Below are 20,937 nucleotides of genomic sequence, written 5' to 3'. Positions count from 1 at the left end.
AGTATCAGAAATATGTAACACCTCCTTCATTGCCCTTAACGTGTGGCCCTAAAAGAAAATACGTTTGTTTCTTCACCGTCGACACTGAAATCAGTGTCCGTGTCTGGGTCTGTGTCGACCGACTGAGGTAAATGGGCATTTTACAGCCCCTGACGGTGTTTGAGACGCCTGGACAGATACTAATTTGTTCGCCGGCCCTCTCATGTCGTCAACCGGCTTGCAGCGTGTTGACATTGTCACGTAATTTCCATAAATAAGCCATCCATTCCGGTGTCGACTCCCTAGAGAGTGACATCACCATTACAGGCAATTTGCTCCGCCTCCTCACCAATATTTTCCTCATACATGTCGACACACACGTACCGACATACAGCACACACATAGGGAATGCTCTGATAGAGGACAGGACCCACTAGCCCTTTGGGGAGACAGAGGGAGAGTTTGCCAGCACACACCAAAACGCTATAATTATCCAGGGACAACCTTTATATAAGTGTTCCTCCCTTATAGCATTTTAATATATATACATATCGCCAAATCAGTGCCCCCCCTCTCTGTTTTAACCCTGTTTCTGTAGTGCAGTGCAGGGGAGAGCATGGGAGCCTTCCCACCAGCCTTTCTGTGAGGGAAAATGGCGCTGTGTGCTGAGGAGAATAGGCCCCGCCCCCTTTTCGGCGGGCTTCTTCTCCGGAGTTTTAGATATCTGGCAGGGGTTAAATACATCCATATAGCCTCAAGGGCTATATGTGATGTATTTTTCGCCATACAGGTATTATACATTGCTGCCCAGGGCGCCCCCCCCAGCACCCTGCACCCTCCGTGACCGCTGTGTGAAGTGTGCTGACAACAATGGCGCACAGCTGCAGTGCTGTGCGCTACCTGATGAAGACTGAGAGTCTTCTGCCGCCTGGTTCCGGACCTCTTCATCTTCAGCGTCTGCAAGGGGGGTCGGCGGCGCGGCTCCGGGACGAACCCCAGGGCGAGCCCTGTGTTCCGACTCCCTCTGGAGCTATGTCCAGTAGCCTAAGAATCCAATCCATCCTGCACGCAGGTGAGTTGAAAATCTCTCCCCTAAGTCCCTCGATGCAGTAAGCCTGTTGCCAGCAGGACTCACTGAAAATAAAGAACCTAAAAACTTTTTCTAAGTAACTCTTTAAGAGAGCCACCTAGATTGCACCCTTCTCGGCCGGGCACAAAAACCTAACTGAGGCTTGGAGGAGGGTCATAGGGGGAGGAGCCAGTACTCACCATGTGATCCTAAAAGCTTGCTTTTGTGCCCTGTCTCCTGCGGAGCCGCTATTCCCCATGGTCCTGACGGAGTCCCCAGCATCCACTAGGACGTTAGAGAAACATTAGCTAGTTATCCACGGTGGGATGGTATAGGGATGCCAGACCAGATCCCATCTGTAATCACTGGCGTGCACAGCACATTTTATTTGGGGGTGCACCGTCGGAGGGGTGTGTCTAGCACCGCCTTTTTGGGCGTGTCTAGCACCATCTATTGATGGTCAACGCATGTAAAATTTCCACCTTTGTACCAATCCTAATAAAGCAGATACATTGTCAGATGTTGTGGTGTGCACCAAACAAACACCCCTGATGGCACTCACTGCAATTACAGTGCTCCTCCTCAGCCTGGTCTGGCTCCCCCTCTCTTTCCCCTGCAAGCTGCAGCAGCTTACTTACAAGTCAGTCACTCACTGACAGTCGCAGACTAGTACTGCTGCTGCTGGAAAAACGAGTGACCTGTCAATGCTGCTGCCGGCCGCCTGCTAGTATTGAATTTGTCTTCCTAAGAGGAACGCTGGCTGCCTGCTGCTCCTCATCAGTGGCTGGCGTTGGCATAGAATAGAAGGATTGAGGTGGGCGTGTAGCGGGTGTGACAGGTGGGCATGTGAGCAGAATGACGTAATCAAGTCACATCACGCTGTTTTTGTACATGGTGGTGGAGCTGGGAATTTGAAAGCCGGTGGCAGTGGCACCCTTGATTAACCCAGGCGTCCGGTCAGTAATGCAGTCCTGACAGGGTGCAGCACAGAGGGGACAGTAATCAGCCTGCTTGGCGATCCCTGCATCAGGCATGTGAGATCGGGGTGCCAGACATTAGGGGGTGCCTGTGCGCACCAGGCACCCCCCCTGCGCACACCTATGTCTGTAATGCGCTGTTACCCAGTATTACAGGACATGAGAGTTTGTGAGGAATTACATAAAGTATAAGACAGACCGGAACACGGGACGGACATTACCTGGATCTTCTCAATGTAATCTTTCTCTCTGTGGTTGAACACTTTGTGGGCCCCATTTTGCAAAACGATGTCTAACCCCTCGGCGCTCCCTGCTGTCCCAAACACCTTGAAGCCGTAGGCTCTGGCAATCTGACAAGCTGCAATCCCCACCTATAAGGTAAGCACACAAGCGTCATAGTCAGCCTATTAAGTATTATGTGTGAAGTTTGTATGTACTTCCCGTGGTTGTACGGTATTTCCCCCCACACTCCAGGAACACACTGGTATGGAACTGGCTGCTGATTACAATGCATCCCATTGTACGAGTGTGTTGAGGAATTCAGACTCTAAGCGTCAAATGAGCGGAGACTGGTGTGAATGATAAATATTGTGTGAGCAGCGCTGCGTAATATGGTGGCACGATATAAATGGTCCAATCAGCTCCTTTTATGTCCCTCCGGTGTATCCGGTTTAGCGCGCTCCCCATCGTCAGCTGCCATACCGATGATCAGAGGTTACTGCGACGCTCACACAGAAATGTTTCAATCTGGTCAAATTTATTACCAACAATTTCTAGTTTGAACACGTGACATTCAGATGCGTCCTCATACATCTAGCCTGAATACGCCACTCAGCGGGAGATGCCTGGCGTGAGCGAGTCGACAGGTCCCGTTAGTGTCGGGCGTCTTTTCTTGCCAAATGCGTCTTGTTCACATCGCTTTGCACAAGCAGACTCTGCCGATTATAATGCTATGAGGCATGCCTATATTTTATGTGCGTCTGCTGCTGTAACTGCAAACGAAATGCTACGTTACAGTGTAGTGGCTGTTGTCTAGGAAAACACTAGCGCAGAATTCCATATGCAGACACAGGTGCGGTCGCACACAGAATATAGGCATGTAGCATAGCATTTTAATCTGCATTGGCTGCTTGTGCGTACTATTCACATTGTTTTGCAAAGAAGACGCATTGTAATGGAAAAAGTCGCCCTAAAGACGCTCGGCGCTACAGAGTCACTCCACGGCATGGCATGAATAGAAGGGCTGTTTGATGTGCAGAGGCTGGATGTAAAATGGACACATGTGTAGGAACATAAAATGCTATTACGTTGTAGACACATTCCCATATAACTATGTTTTACACTAAACGGGGTCATTCAGAGTTGAACGCATAGTCGGCGCCCACGGGGGAGTGTATTTCCGCTTTGCAAGTGTGGGAACGCCTTTGCAGCCGAGCGCAGCAAAAACATATTGTGCAGTTTCTGAGTAGCTCAGGACTTACTCAGCCGCTGCGATCACTTCAGTCTTTTTGGTGCCGGAATTGACGTCAGACACCCGTCCTGCAAACGCCTGCGTTTTTCCAAACACTCCCAGAAAACGGTCAGTTGACACCCATAAACGCCCTCTTTCTGTCAATCACCTTGCGTTCGGCTGTGCGAATGGAATCTTTGCTAAATCCATCGCCCAGCATTGATCCTCTTTGTACCCGTACGATGCGCCTGCGCATTGCGGTGCATACGCATGTGCAGTTTTGCCGTCCTTTTACCTGAACGCTGCGCTGCGAAAATCGGCAGAGAGCGATCAACTCGGAATGACCCCCAAAGTCCGTACAGTGGGGCTGATGCACAGTTTAATGCAAATCTGGTTTGCAGTGTGGAGACAGACCCGACCCACATGGCCAAATGATGGCTGCAGTACTGTAGGGGCTCACCCTCATGCCGTGGCATGCCGGCAGGTGTGGTACGGCAATAGTTAAAGTCGGAGCACTGCTCCATGGGAGAGCCCCAGGTTATTCAGGGACGGGTAACTACCCATCAGTGATCGCCTGGCAGGGCTGCGGAGCTATGCGTATGCAACTGCGGGCGATGCAGAGTCATATGGAGCTCCGTCACATCGCCACCTGTGGCTGAAGGGACAGAATGGGGCATTCGCAGTCAGGGCCGGATTTAGGGGGGGGGGGGCGAAGGGGGCGACCGCCCCCCCTAACACAGTCATAGCCACGCTCACTTTTGAGCTGAAGAGAGCTCTCCAGGGAGAGCCTGAGGCAGAATGCTGTGCTGCAGCCTATACCACAGCAGCACAGAGGAGCCAGGAAAGCAAGGGTTACAGAGCATATGCCCCTCACTTGCAGGTGTGTGGGTACTAGGGCTAATAAATACAATTACCCCACAGCAAAGTCACATGTACATAGAACAATCACAAAGCTCTATCTCAGTCTCACTCAAAAAGTTCAGTTTTTCAGGAACTGAGAGAGGAGGAGTTAGGATTGCAGATGGGAGGAGTTGACTAGAGAGAGGAGGAGTCAAGATTAAACAGTAAACCACCCCCCCTAAAAGAAAAGTCTAGATCCGTCCCTGTTCGCAGTGGGTGTGTTAAAGTAGTGCAGGTAATACATAGTCTGTTTCCGAACTGAATTTCTTGCAGATCTGGAGTCAGTCTGTGCTGCTGACGATGATGATGATGACTATGAAAAGATGCATACAGATAGGGTGGTCCAACCGCAGAGAGGTCTGCGATAGGCAAATATCCGCATTTAGCTCCATGCACATAGCTCCGATGCAGTTACAGCCGAGTAGATTACAACGCTGCATCAGCCGCTTAGAACCTATTTGCTGGGCAGTAGATGGCTCTTATGAAAACACTCAGCAGGATCCTGTGCGCTGCGGATATTAAGAACATTTTTATTATGTGCCAGGTAAAGTGGCAGATGTCACATGTGCCATGCTACTTACTCCCCCGCTGGCACCGTGCACCAGAACCACCTCCCCGGGTCTGCCGTGCGCTCTATAAAACCAAAGTAACAAAACAATCCAGATAATATGTATCATGCACAATTTACACTTCGGATTAAAGTAAACATGAATTTAAGGCGGATACAACGGCTTCTTTGTCACATACACTTCTGTATTTGCACTTTTATTTGTGTCTCTTGTAACCTTGTGGTTCTGATCTGTGTAATTTGCTGACATACTGGCAGACAGAGGCTCATTTTCATTAAATATTTGCGGCTTATTCCATTTTTTTTTGTGTTTTCTTTTTTGGTGGGGGGCAGTGGCAAACGCAGGATTTCTAGAGGGGGAGGGGGTTTCCAAATGTAGTCAATTAGTGTAAACATTGGTCTTTTTATACATTGGACACTGTATGGAATTCATTATTAATATTTAAAACTATAGATGGTCTATTGTACAGTCTATATTAAACATTTTAATAATATAAATAAGTGGTCAGGAAAAGGTTAAACATATCATAATAAATTAATTAATTAATACACAAACATAATAGAACCAGTACTGCTCTTTCTAAGCACACATTCTCCCACCTCATGGTAAGGCTCCTATCTCTACTTCCTGGCAGCTATTCTCTGGTCCAGTGCACTGATTGAGGACTCAGATCCACACACAGTAAACTTGGTAGAAGTAGTTGCTACCACTGGGCATGTGCAGCAGCTCCACTCTGTCCCTTACACTGCATGATGTGGCGGCAGCTCTAATAATCGTATTATATACCATTGCTATTGTGGTCATAATTTGAGCCACTTGCCAAGGAAAAGGGGAGTTTCCAGGCAACCGGAAAGCTCACCTGCGTTTGCCTATGAGGGGACTGCAAATATTTAGTATCACCCCCATGTATCACAGGGGGGCCGATATCTGCTGCAGTCCCCCCATTTCTGACAGCATGCACAAACTCTATAGAGTTCTATGCGGGATGCGATGCTACCAGATTTACCAAGCTCCAGAATGCGAAGCATTCCCAAGCTTGGCCCCTGCAGCTAACGGCATCTGAAGATGGCGTTAGCCCGTTGGTGGTTACATTTCACAAACTTATCTGGGAGAGGCTTCCTCCAGAACCTTCCCAGTCAATGGCCGCCGCACACGCATGGTTGGTAGACCGCGCACGCACAGGAGTCCCATCACTGAATGAATACATCTCAGGGACGGGCTCCTTCATACAGTACATCTGTGTAATCACATCCTGCAATCAGATTGGTAGCACAGTACCGAGCACAGTGCCAGACAGGTCTTTCAGAGCCGGACACACACATGTAGACAGATTTGAGAGCTCTGCCCCGGTGTGCTGTGACTAGCCGATGGGGGGCAAGAATATCCCTTGTAGCCTTGGCGGGACCCATTGTTCCGTCACATAACGTGTGGCTCAGTGACTGACGGATCACAATGTGTGTGGTCAAGTAAACCATGTTTAGGCACTCAAGCTGAAGGGCTACACGAGGCACCGTATAAACACCTTATGGAGGAGGTGGCCGGTACATGACGTTATCCATACAAACAAAGTGATCAGACATTCCTATACTGACTTGGTGAAGAGCGCCCGGTAGGCAGTGAAGTACGGAATAGACAGGGCGGCTCCTTGTTTGAAGTTCAGCTTCTCGGGCAGAGGGAAAACGGTATCTTCAGCCGCCACGGTGTATTCCGCGTACCCGCCTGTGATGGTCCCCGTGGTGAACACACGATCGCCTTTCTGTATAAAGTCAAATGAACGCAATATTAAAATATGTTTACGATTCCCGACATCCAGTCTCTCCCCGTCCCTTTCTCACTCTGGAAGATACTAAAATCCATACCTGTGCCCTGATCATTTCTCACCTTGATTATTGTAATCTATTCATTGGTCTGGCTCTCAGTATATTCTTAATTAAGTAGTCCACTGGCACCCTGTTCCCCTCGGGATTAAATTCACCTTCTAAGCCCTAAACCACTACTCCCTCCATATATCTCCAGTTTCATTCCTAAATATACTCTCTGCTTCTCACTTCACTTTTCCAGTGGTTGCCACCTCTCCTTCTCCCTGATCATTTCCACCTACATCCGGCTCCAAGACTTCTCCAATGCTGCTTCTATCCCCTGGAATATCCTCCCACACTCCATCAGACACTCACTCAGCCTCTCCACCTTCAAATGTACCCTCAAACCTCATCTCTTTACCACCTCCCCCCCCCCCCCCCACCTAACTCTCCAGCCTCTACAATACCCAATTCTGCTCCCCTCTCCCCATTTGTGTCCACCCATAGCTCCACTAGAATGTAAGCTCTTGCGAGCAGGACATTCTCTCCCTCTGGGATGCTACATAATAAAGTAATTTTTAGATTTTATTCATGTAAATCTTGTGCTCTTGTATATAACTACTCTATCTGGAGACCCCTATATTTTATAATGTGTTCACGCTCCTCCACTAATCACAGCGCTGCGGAACCCTTGTTGCGTCTTGTAAATAAAATAGGATTTTAATAACCTACCGGTAAATCCTTTTCTTGTAGTCCGTAGAGGATGCTGGGGTCCATTTTAGTACCATGGGGTATAGACGGTTCCGCAGGAGCCTTCGTCACTTTAAGACTTTTTAAGAGTGTGACCTGGCTCCTCCCTCTATGCCCCTCCTCCAGACCTCAGTATAGGAACTGTGCCCGAGGAGACGGACAACTTCGAGAGAAGAATTAACATTAACTAGTGGCGAGAGTCATACCAGCTCACACTATACAAAACATGCCGCCTAACATGGCCATTAACATAACCCATGCCAACGTGCATGCATAACGCAACAGCAACAGCTGCAAAACATCTTAACACATGAGAACCTGTGTAAAAAGACAAAACGTAACTGTGCAGGAAAAATGAGCACTGGGCGGGCGCCCAGCATCCTCTACGGACTACGAGAAAAGGATTTACCGGTAGGTTATTAAAATCCTATTTTCTCTTACGTCCTAGAGGATGCTGGGGTCCATTTTAGTACCATGGGGATGTACCAAAGCTCCCAGTACGGGTTGGAAAGTGCTAATGTTCCTGCAGAACTGACTGACCAAACTGAAGGTCGTCAGCAGCCAAGGTGTCAAACCTGTAAAACTTAGCAAACGTTTGCCCCTGACCAAGTAGCTGCTCGGCAAATTTGCAATGCCGACAGCCCCCGGGCAGCCGCCCAGGACGAACCCACTTTCCTTGTAGAGTGGGCCTTCAACGAACTCGGTAACGGCAATCCTGCCGTGGAATGAGCGTGCTGAATCGTACCTCTGATCCAGCGCGCAATAGTCTGCTTAGAAGCAGGACACCCAATCTTGTTGGGATCATAAAGGACAAACAAAGCCTGTTTTCCTAATCCGAGCTGTTCTGGCAACATAACTCCTCAATGCCCTGACGACATCCAAGGACTTAGAGACGGCTGAGGCGTCAGAAGCCACTGGCACCACCACCGGTTGGTTGATAAGAAAAGAAGACACAACCTTCGGAAGAAATTGCTGACGCGTCTGCAGCTCAGCCCTATCTTCATGAAAAATCAAATAAGGACTCTTGTGAGACAGAGCCCCTAACTCAGACGCTCGTCTGCCTGAGGCCAAGGCCAACAGCATGACCACTTCCCAAGTGAGAAACTTCAACTCCACCTCTTGCAGAGGCTCAAACTAGTCCGATTTAAGGAACTTCAACACCACATTAAGATCCCATGGCGCCGCAGGAGGCACAAAGGGAGGTTGGATGCGCAGAACACCCTTCACGAACATCTGAACTTCAGGCAGGGAAGCCAATTGTTTCTGAAAGAAAATGGACAAAGCCGAAAATTGGACCTTGATCGACCCTAAATCGCAACCCAGCATCCACACCCGCCTGTAGAAATAGGAGAAGACGTCCTAATTGAAACTCCACTGCAGGAGACTTCTTGGATTCACACCAAGACACATTTTCTCCAAATACGATGGTAATGTTTGGAAGTTACCCCTTTCCTGGCCAGAATAAGTGTGGGAATGACTTCCTTGGGAATACCCTTACGGGCTAGGATCTGGCGCTCAACAGCCATGCCGTCAAACGTAGCCGCGGTAAGTCTTAATAAACTAACGGCCCCTGCTGAAGCAGGTCCTCGCGAAGAGGAAGAGGCCAAGGATCTTCCAGTAGTAACTCCTGAAGATCCTGATACCAAGCCCGCCTTGGCCAGTCTGGGGCAATGAGAATTGCCCGAACCCTTGTTCTTCGGACAATCTTTAGAACTCTTGGTATTAGTGGAAGTGGAGGGAACAGATACACTGACTGGAACACCCACTGGGTCACCAGTGCATCCACTGCTATTGCATGTGGGTCTCTCGACCTGGAACAATATGTCGGAAGCTTCTTGTTGAGACGAGATGCCATCATGTCTACTTGAGGAACGCCCCAACGACTTGTTACCTCCGCAAAGACCTCTGGGTGGAGGCCCCATTCTCCTGGATGGAGATCGTGTCTGCTGAGGAAGTCCGCTTCCCAGTTGTCCACTCCCGGAATGAAGATTGCTGACAGAGCTCTTGCATGTCTTTCTGCCCAGAGGAGTATGTTTGTCACCTCTGCCATTACCACTCTGCTTTTCGTTCCTCCCTGCCGGTTTATGTAAGCCACTGCTGTTACATTGTCTGACTGGATCTGTATGGGCCGATCTTGAAGAAGATGCGCCGCTTGTTGAAGGCAGTTGTAAACAGCTCTCAACTCCAGAATGTTTATGCGAAGAAGTGTTTCTTGACCTGACCATCTTCCTTGGAAGCTTTTCCCCTTGCGTGACTGCGCCCCAACCTCGGAGACTTGCATCCGTGGTTACTAGGATCCAGTCTTGAATCCCGAACCTGCGTCCTTCCAGGAGGTGAGAAGTTTGTAGCCACCACATGAGTGAAATTCTGGCTTTCGCCGACAGGATTATCCTCTGATGCATGTGTAGATGCGATCCGGACCACTTGTCCAGGAGGTCCCACTGGAACACCCTGGCATGGAATCGGACAAATTGCAGAGCCTCGTAGGCCGCCACCATCTTCCCCAGCAGGCGGATGCATTGATGAACTGACACGCGTGCTGGTTTCAAAACTTGTTTGACCATCTTCTGGATCTCCAGAGCCTTTTCCACCGGAATGAATACTTTCTGTACCTCGGTGTCCAGAATCATTCCCAGAAAAGATAACCACATTGTCGGTTCCAATTGTGATTTAAGATCAAAGGTTTAAGATCCAACCGTGCTGTTGAAGGATTGTCAGGGATAGCGAAATGTTCTGCTCCAACTTCTCACTGGACCTCGCCTTTATGAGGAGATCGTCCAGGTAAGGAATTATGCCGACTCCTTTCTTGCGAAGGAGCACCATCATCTCCGCCATCACCTTGGTGAACACCCTCGGAGCCGTGGAGAGTCCGAAAGGTAACGCTTGGAACTGGTAGTGGCAGTCCTGCACCGCAAACCTCAGGTATGCCTGATGCGGAGGGTAGATGGGAACATGCAGATAAGCATCCTTGATGTCCACCGACACCAGAAATTCCCTTTCTTCCAAGCTGGAGATCACCGCTCTTAGCGATTCCATCTTGAACTTGAACCGTTTTTGGACAGAAACTGGCACGGCTGATTTGAAAAATCGGCATGGGGAAGATCTTGAAATTCCAACCTGTAACCCTGGGACACTATCTGTAATACCCAAGGATCCAGATCTGAGCGAAGCCAGACCTGGCTGAAAAACAGTAGGCGTGCCCCCACCCGATCGTACTCCCGCATGGGAGCCCCAGCGTCATGCTGAGGTTTTAGCAGAAGCAGCTGTTGGCTTCTGCTCCTGTGAACTTGCTGGTGTTGTAGGTTTTCTACCCCTACCCCGACCTCTTCCTGCGAAGAAGGGGGTACCTTTTGCCTTTTTGTACCTGTTGGGCCGAAAGGACTGCATGGTATGAGAACGATACCCTTTCTTAGGGAGGACAGCTGCGGAAGGCAAAAATGCAGACTTGCCTGAAATCGTGGAAATAATGGCATCCAGTTTATCACCAAAGAGGGCCTCCCCATTGTAAGGGAGCGCCTCAATATTTCTCTTTGATTCTGCATCAGCATTCCATTGTCGAATCCATAATGCCCTGCGGCCTGAAATCGCCATAGCTGAGGCTCTTGAACCCAGCAAACCAATATCCTTCATAGCCTCAACAAAGTAACCTGCAGCATCATTGATATGGCTGAGAATTAGGACTACGTCATCCTTATCAACCGTGTCTATATTAACTATCAAGTTGTCTGCCCACTTCTCCACAGCGTTACCCACCCACGCACAAGCAATGGTGGGCCTGAGTAACGTACCGTTAGCGGTATATATGGATTTTAATGTCGTCTCTAATTTACGGTCAGCAGGATCCTTCAAAGAAGCTGACCCTGGGGCAGGCAAAACTATTTTCCTAGACAGCCTAGAAACTGAGGTGTCTATCATTGGGGGGGTGTCTCCCACTTGTGCCTGTCTTCCTCAGGGAAAGGGTACGCTACATGTATCCGTCTGGGAATAGTAAATTTCCTCTCGGGGTTAGACCAGGCGTCCTCAAAGAAAGCATTCAGATCCTTTGACGGAGGAAAAGTCACCACCTGTTTCTTATTTAATCTAAAATAATCCTTTTCCTCAGGTGTAGGTGTTGTATCGGTAAACTCTAACACCTCTTTTATAGCGACTATCATACATTGTATGCTCTCTGCTAATTTTGGGTCTACCCCTCAAATTCCCAGTGTTGGCTTTCGTGTCGGAATCTGTGTCTTTGTCCCCCTGCATTATCTGGGCCAGAGACCTTTTCTGGGAACTGGATGGGACCCGAGTGGATGATATGGAGGGATCAGCAAACAGTGCGTCCTCCACAGACTGCCTCCAATAAATAGTCTGTTGCTCAGACTCTGAGAATTTCTGTGCAAGCATGGAAATATTATTTTGCAACTTTCTCACCCACTCCGGCTCTTTCTGAGAGGGAAAAGCCACCATATTACCCTCTTGTGCCTCTAAAATGGGTTCCTCCGGGGAAGACTCCCCCCCAATGTCTGACATGATACACGCGTGTACACACACACACACACACACACACACACACACACACACACAGAGACCCCTATCACACAGGAAAGCTATCGGAGACAGACACACACTGATGCCTGTCAGAGAAACACAAAGGGATTTGCCAGTTCACACACAGCGCCCTCTGTAATGTGCAATACACGCTATTAGCGCATAATCCACCTGATTAGATACACTCCTTCCCCCCTATAACACCCTGCTACTTGTATCAGCCGTGTCATGAGGAAAAATTGCGCCTGGATCCTCACAGTGGCGTCTGCAGGAGAAAAATGGCGCGCAGTGAGTGTCCTCTGAGTAGCCCCGCCCCCTAGCAATGGAGCGTTTCAACCGCAGAATGGGAATCTTTATCCTGGCCCCGGGGGTAGCACAACCTCATGGACGGGGGATGTGCATTCTATGCCAGCGAGAGAAAAGGCATTACATGCCGCTCAGAGCGCGCCCCCTTCCCCCCGAGCGCTCTGCACCCACGCTAAGAGACATGGCGCGCAGCGTCCCCGCCACTGCGCTGGTACCTGACAAGCCGCCAACGAGGACCGGATGACCCTCTCTCTCTGCAGGACTCCGGTAATATACTCACCCGCCTTCTTTCTTCTGGCTCTGTTAGGGGGTGGCGGCAGTGCTGCGGGAGTGAACGCTGGCCAGGCATGAGGTCAGTTCAATACATTCAGGAGCTATTGATGTCCTGTCAGTGGAAGTAGAACCATTAACTAATTGAGAAGTTGGTTCTAACTTCCCCCCTAAGTCCCACGAAGCAGGGAAGCTGTTGCCAGCAGCTTCCCTGTAAAATAAAAAAACCTATCAAAGTCTTTTCCAGCAAAGCTCTGTAGAGCTCCACTAGAGTGCGTCCAGTCTCCTGGGCACATTTTCTAAACTGAGGTCTGGAGGAGGAGCATAGAGGGAGGAGCCAGTTAACACTCTTAAAAAGTCTTAAAGTGCCGAAGGCTCCTGCGGAACCGTCTATACCCCATGGTACTAAAATGGACCCCAGCATCCTCTAGGACGTAAGAGAAAAGATAATAATATACATAGATACTAGAGACACGTGAAAGCCATGATATAATTTAGGAATAGATATAATACGAAGGGTCTGTTCCTTTGCTATACAAGAAACGGATTTGGGGGAATTCTAAGGATTTGGCCAACCCAATAGAAATCCTGATTTCTCCTAGGTTTTATGATGCATGACACAGTTACTCCTTTCATGAGCTAAATCTACTTCATTCCTAATCCCTTCTTCGTACCAATGCAAGAAAAAATTAAGACTATAACTTTTCCGTAACTTGGCTCAGACTCCTGGTTGAGTCCTTGTCTGCTAAATCTCAACATTTGTACTGCAGAGTTTAAATAAAGAATTCACATTGCTAGTGTGGAGTGAGTTGCTCACTGCTTGCTACCATATAGTAACCTACTCACTGGTATCCTTCCCAAAAACACTAAAGGATAAGCGTTAGTACAACATGGAAATGTATCAGTTACCTTTAATGAGGCTACGTTTCTCCCAACTGCATCCACAACGCCAGCTGTGTCAGAGCCAGGGGTGTACGGCAGGTTTGGCTTAATGGCATGACCACCCGATCGGATATAAGTCTCCAACGGATTCACCCCACACGCGTGAACTCTGATTAAAACCTTAAAAAAAGTAGAGGCAAGCATGATTATTATAATACTAGAAGGAACCAGAATGTTATCTATGGTTGGGGGCTGAAGCCAGAATATTAAGGGGCAGATGTATTAACCTGAAGAAGGCATAAGGAAGTGATAAACCAGTGATAAGTGCAAGGTGATAAACGCACCAGCCAATCAGCGCCAATATGTAAATTAACAGTTAGGAGCTGATTGGCTGATGCATTATCACCTTGCACTTATCACTGGTTTATCACTTCCTTATGCCATCGCCAGGCTTAATACATCTACCCCTTTATGTCCTACCAGAACAGCACTCCCTTCATTCATTGATCCCTCTATACACAGTAGATGACACACATAGACAATACAACAGAAGACCAAGCAGAGATGGATCAGAATAGTGTCCAGTACAGTCATTATCCATTTAGCAATTCCAGCAATGTCAATTTCCACTGTCGTCCTACGCTAAGCTCAATGCCACATTCCCCATACAAGCGACACCTATTATGGCAGGAGGTTGTATCACATTACCCCTGATGAAATCGACAATGATGAAACGCGTTGGTTGTAAGGAATCTGCGTCTACAACTCTGTAAACAACATTTGCTACGAGCTGCAATCCTTTTTTAACATATCTTCTATAACATAGGAGCCAAAGTGCACAGGTGTGTGGGTGTGTCCGTCAACGCGGGTGACATCATTGGATTGTGTACCGACTGCCACGTCACCGCGTAATGATGTCAGACGCCGGTGATGCGGTGCGTCTGGCACACCCATGACCGGACACATCATGCTAAAATAAAAGACACATATTTACAATAAATGAATACACCAAACAAATGTGTTATAAACAAACAACAAGTAAAAAACAAATATTATTAACAGCACAAAAAAAAAATGAAACAAAGAAAATAATTACAATAAATAATTAATAAATAAATAAATCAGGGCATAGAAAAACGAACAAAAAAATAAGAATTTACTTACCGATAATTCTATTTCTCATAGTCCGTAGTGGATGCTGGGGACTCCGTAAGGACCATGGGGAATAGCGGCTCCGCAGGAGACTGGGCACATCTAAAGAAAGCTTTAGGACTAACTGGTGTGCACTGGCTCCTCCCCCTATGACCCTCCTCCAAGCCTCAGTTAGGATACTGTGCCCGGACGAGCGTACACAATAAGGAAGGATTTTGAATCCCGGGTAAGACTCATACCAGCCACACCAATCACACCGTATAACCTGTGATCTGAACCCAGTTAACAGCATGATAACAGAGGAGCCTCTGAAAGATGGCTCACAACAATAATAACCCGATTTTTGTAACAATAACTATGTACAAGTATTGCAGACAATCCGCACTTGGGATGGGCGCCCAGCATCCACTACGGACTATGAGAAATAGAATTATCGGTAAGTAAATTCTTATTTTCTCTAACGTCCTAAGTGGATGCTGGGGACTCCGTAAGGACCATGGGGATTATACCAAAGCTCCCAAACGGGCGGGAGAGTGCGGATGACTCTGCAGCACCAAATGAGAGAACTCCAGGTCCTCCTCAGCCAGGATATCAATTTTGTAGAATTTTACAAACGTATTTGCTCCTGACCAAGTAGCTGCTCGGCAAAGTTGTAAAGCCGAGACCCCTCGGGCAGCCGCCCAAGATGAGCCCACCTTCCTTGTGGAGTGGGCATTTACAGATTTTTGGCTGTGGCAGGCCTGCCACAGAATGTGCAAGCTGAATTGTACTACAAATCCAACGAGCAATAGTCTGCTTAGAAGCAGGAGCACCCAGCTTGTTGGGTGCACACAGGATAAACAGCGAGTCAGATTTCCTGACTCCAGCCGTCCTGGAAACATATATTTTCAGGGCACTGACAACGTCTAGCAACTTGGAGGCCTCCAAGTCCCTAGTAGCCGCAGGCACCACCGATAGGTTGGTTCAGGTGAGACGCTGAAACCACCTTGGGGAGAAACTGAGGACGAGTCCTCAATTCCGCCCTGTCCGAATGGAAAATCAGATAAGGGCTTATTCAGGATAAAGCCGCCAATTCTGACACGCGCCTGGCCCAGGCCAGGGCCAACAGCATGACCACTTTCCATGTGAGATATTTTAACTCCACAGATTTAAGTGGTTCAAACCAATGTGACTTTTGGAACCCAAAACTACATTGAGATCCCAAAGTGCCACTGGAGGCACAAAAGGAGGCTGTATATGCAGTACCCCTTTTACAAACGTCTGAACTTCAGGGACTGAAGCTAGTTCTTTTTGGAAGTTGACAGGGCCGAAATTTGAACCTTAATGGACCCCAATTTCAGGCCCATAGACACTCCTGTTTGCAGGAAATGTAGGAATCGACCCAGTTGAATTTCCTCCGTCGGGCCTTACTGGCCTCGCACCACGCAACATATTTTCGCCAATTGCGGTGATAATGTTTTTGCGGTTACATCCTTCCTGGCTTTGATCAGGATAGGGATGACTTCATCCGGAATGCCTTTTTTCCTTCAGGATCCGGCGTTCAACCGCCATGCCGTCAAACGCAGCCGCGGTAAGTCTTGGAACAGACAGGGTCCTTGCTGGAGCAGGTCCCTTCTTAGAGGTAGAGGCCACGGATCCTCCGTGAGCATCTCTTGAAGTTCCGGTTACCAAGTCCTTCTTGGCCAATCCGGAGCCACGAATATAGTGCTTTCTCCTCTCCATCTTATCAATCTCAGTACCTTGGGTATGAGAGGCAGAGGAGGGAACACATACACTGACTGGTACACCTACGGTGTTACCAGAGCGTCTACAACTATTGCCTGAGGGTCTCTTGACCTGGCGCAATACCTGTCGAGTTTTTTAATCATGTGGACGACTTCTGGGTGAAGTCCCCACTCTCCCGGGTGGAGGTCGTGCTGAGGAAGTCTGCTTCCCAGTTGTCCACTCCCGGAATGAATACTGTTGACAGTGCTATCACATGATTTTCCGCCCAGCGAAGAATCCCTGCAGCTTCTGCCATTGCCCTCCTGCTTCTTGTGCCACCCTGTCTGTTTACGTGGGTGACTGCCATGATGTTGTCCGACTGGATCAACACCGGCTGACCTTGAAGCAGAGGTCTTGCTAAGCTTAGAGCATTGTAAATGGCCCTTAGCTTCAGGATATTTATGTGAAGTGATGTATCCAGGCTTGACCCTAAGCCCTGGATATTCCTTCCCTGTGTGACTGCTCCCCAGCCTCGCAGGCTGGCATCCGTGGTCACCAGGACCCAGTCCTGAATGCCGAATCTGCGGCCCTCTAGAAGATGAGCACTCTGCAACCACCACATGATGGATACCCTTGTCCTTGGTGACAGGGTTATCCGCTGATGCATCTGAAAATGCGACCCGGACCATTTGTCCAGTAGGTTCCACTGGAAAGTTCTTGCGTGTAATCTAACGAATGGGATTGCTTCGTAGGAAGCCACCATTTTTACCCAGAACCCTTGTGCATTGATGCACTGAGACTTGGTTCGGTTTTAGGAGGTTCCTGACTAGCTCGGATAACTAAACAAAAGGGAGAAAGAAGAAGGCTCTTGTGTGGGCGCACTCATTAATGATAGTTAAATAACTAGAATGAATAACACTAGGTTGATTAGTCAGCAGATAAAACAAAATTTATTTGGAAATATTAAGAATATAATTGCCCCTGGTTGAGGAGATGTGAATGATCCCAGATAAAAATGTTCTGGTCCTGCCTCAGGAAATGAGATGGAGAGGGGTAGAGACACTGCAAGTCATAAACCCTTTCTCACCCGGCCAGTACAGATGATCTGTGTTAATGAGATCAATTAAGTCAATTGATTTTAGATTCTGTCATAATCCTAATGAAGGAATAACAGTTATTATGGCAATGAGTAATAATAGAAACAAATCAAAGGATATACCAGGGTAAAGAAAGAAAAGGATAGGAACAAATGGTGATGCTGCTGTTGGAGTCACATACCACACATCATATGCAATGATTGATGTTCTACAACACTGAGTATTCCCTGTGAGTCTCCACCTCAGGTACTAACTCAGCCCACACTGTTTCGCTTCCAAGATCGGACGAGATCGGGCATTAGCAGTGTGGTTTGATAGTAGAAGGATTTGGTCAGACGTCCAATGAGAGTGCACCTATATAGGGGGGGATAATTAGCTGGGTCTTATAGATACAGTGTGGATCTGCTTTTTGTGTTAGGCAGGAGACATCAAGTCCCACACCGGTGGTATTGTGTCCCTGGATCACAAATGAGAGTCCACGAAAAAGGAAGATATATAGATTTATGAAAAAAACGAAGATATATAGATTTATGAAAAAAACCCTAAAAAGGAAAATGGAGATCAATTAGGCTGTAGTTATTAGGAACGGGTGATAAAAATTACCCGTCCGTATAGATACAAATGGATAAGGAAACATGGATCAAGAAATGTTTTTATATATATGTGTACATTGGTACTGGTGTAAGGAACAGAAAATATGTCAAAGATAATTGTAGATACAAATAAATAGTACTGGTATATGCAATGAAATAATCACTAGTGACATGGGTGTCATTAGAAACACTTTGTGTGAATTGGAGCTGTTATAATCATTAGGATATAGGGAAATAGACATGAAATTCTCATATAACCCATGCAGCAATATGACAACAGGATCTGCAGGAGGAAAGTCAAAGAAGAATGCAGTATTTCTTTCCTATAAAATGTAGTTTTTAATCCTGATGCAATAAACTAAGATGCATAAGCCTGGAAAAAGGCATAAATGAAGCCACACAAAAAGCAGATAAATAGTACTGGTATATGCAATGAAATAATCACTAGTGACATGGGTGTCATTAGAAACACTTTGTGTGAATTGGAGCTGTTATAATCATTAGGATATAGGGAAATAGACATGAAATTCTCATATAACCCATGCAGCAATATGACAACAGGATCTGCAGGAGGAAAGTCAAAGAAGAATGCAGTATTTCTTTCCTATAAAATGCAGTTTTTAATCCTGATGCAATAAACTAAGATGCATAAGCCTGGAAAAAGGCATAAATGAAGCTGCACGGATATAGATACAATTTCACCCACAGGGGTGAAACATGTTTTCCATTCCAATGGGTCCTGTTTTGTCCAACTGCAAGTGATTCACTCCTAGCCTCAGGTCAGATCATTCCATCCTGCCATTTTGGGCTAATTTTTGCCCAGCTGTCATAGAAATTGTATCTATATCCGTGCAGCTTCATTTATGCCTTTTTCCAGGCTTATGCATCTTAGTTTATTGCATCAGGATTAAAAACTGCATTTTATAGGAAAGAAATACTGCATTCTTCTTTGACTTTCCTCCTGCAGATCCTGTTGTCATATTGCTGCATGGGTTATATGAGAATTTCATGTCTATTTCCCTATATCCTAATGATTATAACAGCTCCAATTCACACAAAGTGTTTCTAATGACACCCATGTCACTAGTGATTATTTCATTGCATATACCAGTACTATTTATCTGCTTTTTGTGTGGCTTCATTTATGCCTTTTTCCAGGCTTATGCATCTTAGTTTATTGCATCAGGATTAAAAACTACATTTTATAGGAAAGAAATACTGCATTCTTCTTTGACTTTCCTCCTGCAGATCCTGTTGTCATATTGCTGCATGGGTTATATGAGAATTTCATGTCTATTTCCCTATATCCTAATGATTATAACAGCTCCAATTCACACAAAGTGTTTCTAATGACACCCATGTCACTAGTGATTATTTCATTGCATATACCAGTACTATTTATTTGTATCTACAATTATCTTTGACATATTTTCTGTTCCTTACACCAGTACCAATGTACACATATATATAAAAACATTTCTTGATCCGTGTTTCCTTATCCATTTGTATCTATACGGACGGGTAATTTTTATCACCCGTTCCTAATAACTACAGCCTAATTGATCTCCATTTTCCTTTTTAGGGTTTTTTTCATAAATCTATATATCTTCGTTTTTTTCATAAATCTATATATCTTCCTTTTTCGTGGACTCTCATTTGTGATCCAGGGACACAATACCACCGGTGTGGGACTTGATGTCTCCTGCCTAACACAAAAAGCAGATCCACACTGTATCTATAAGACCCAGCTAATTATCCCCCCCTATATAGGTGCACTCTCATTGGACGTCTGACCAAATCCTTCTACTATCAAACTACACTGCTAATGCCCGATCTCGTCCGATCTTGGAAGCGAAACAGTGTGGGCTGAGTTAGTACCTGAGGTGGAGACTCACAGGGAATACTCAGTGTTGTAGAACATCAATCATTGCATATGATGTGTGGTATGTGACTCCAACAGCAGCATCACCATTTGTTCCTATCCTTTTCTTTCTTTACCCTGGTATATCCTTTGATTTGTTTCTATTATTACTCATTGCCATAATAACTGTTATTCCTTCATTAGGATTATGACAGAATCTAAAATCAATTGACTTAATTGATCTCATTAACACAGATCATCTGTACTGGCCGGGTGAGAAAGGGTTTATGACTTGCAGTGTCTCTACCCCTCTCCATCTCATTTCCTGAGGCAGGACCAGAACATTTTTATCTGGGATCATTCACATCTCCTCAACCAGGGGCAATTATATTCTTAATATTTCCAAATAAATTTTGTTTTATCTGCTGACTAATCAACCTAGTGTTATTCATTCTAGTTATTTAACTATCATGAATGAGTGCGCCCACACAAGAGCCTTCTTCTTTCTCCCTTTTGTTTATGCATATGTCACTGGCTCTGGGCGCACCCCCAAACTGGACATTATATTAAAGATTTTACTTGAAAATTGTCCAAATTTGGTTTTTCTGTAATCAAAAACTATTTTTAGACCGGTGCCGGGTCGCCCCCTTTGTGTAATAGCTCGGATAACTCCCTGGCTTTCTCTTCCGGGAGAAACACCTTTTTTCTGGACTGTGTCCAGGAACATCCCTAGGAAACAGAAGACAAGTCGTCGGAACCAGCTGCGATTTTGGAATATTGAGAATCCAATCGTGCTGCCGCAACACTACCTGAGATAGTGCTACACCGACTTCCAACTGTTCCCTGGATCTTACCCTTATCAGGGAATCGTCCAAGTAAGGGATAACTAAAATTCCCTTCCTTCGAAGGGATATCATTTCGGCCATTACCTTGGTAAAGACCCGGGGTGCCGTGGACCATCCCTACGGCAGCGTCTGAACTGATAGTGACAGTTCTGTACCATAACCTGAGGTACCCTTGGTGAGAAGGGTAAATTTTGACATGAAGGT

The 20,937-nt window shown here is 46.7% G+C and overlaps 1 protein-coding gene across 3 annotated transcripts in view; it reads right to left on the bottom strand.

The window, feature by feature from the left end:
- Positions 1-20,937, bottom strand: part of LOC134957294 (zeta-crystallin-like) — a 75,111-nt gene that overhangs the window by 34,746 nt on the left and 19,428 nt on the right. For all 3 annotated transcript variants that reach the window (XM_063939073.1, XM_063939074.1, XM_063939072.1), the window contains exons 3-6: positions 13,509-13,661; positions 6,537-6,700; positions 4,957-5,008; positions 2,247-2,396 (exon numbers count right to left, since the gene is read on the bottom strand). In XM_063939073.1, the coding sequence (XP_063795143.1) occupies positions 2,247-2,396; positions 4,957-5,008; positions 6,537-6,700; positions 13,509-13,661 (519 nt within the window). The remainder of the gene's footprint in view (positions 1-2,246; positions 2,397-4,956; positions 5,009-6,536; positions 6,701-13,508; positions 13,662-20,937) is intronic.

This window comes from Pseudophryne corroboree, chromosome 9 (assembly GCF_028390025.1).
Source record: "Pseudophryne corroboree isolate aPseCor3 chromosome 9, aPseCor3.hap2, whole genome shotgun sequence".
NCBI lineage: Eukaryota > Metazoa > Chordata > Amphibia > Anura > Myobatrachidae > Pseudophryne > Pseudophryne corroboree.
Note: the sequence above shows the minus strand (reverse complement) of the source record. Positions and strands in the feature narration are given on the sequence as shown.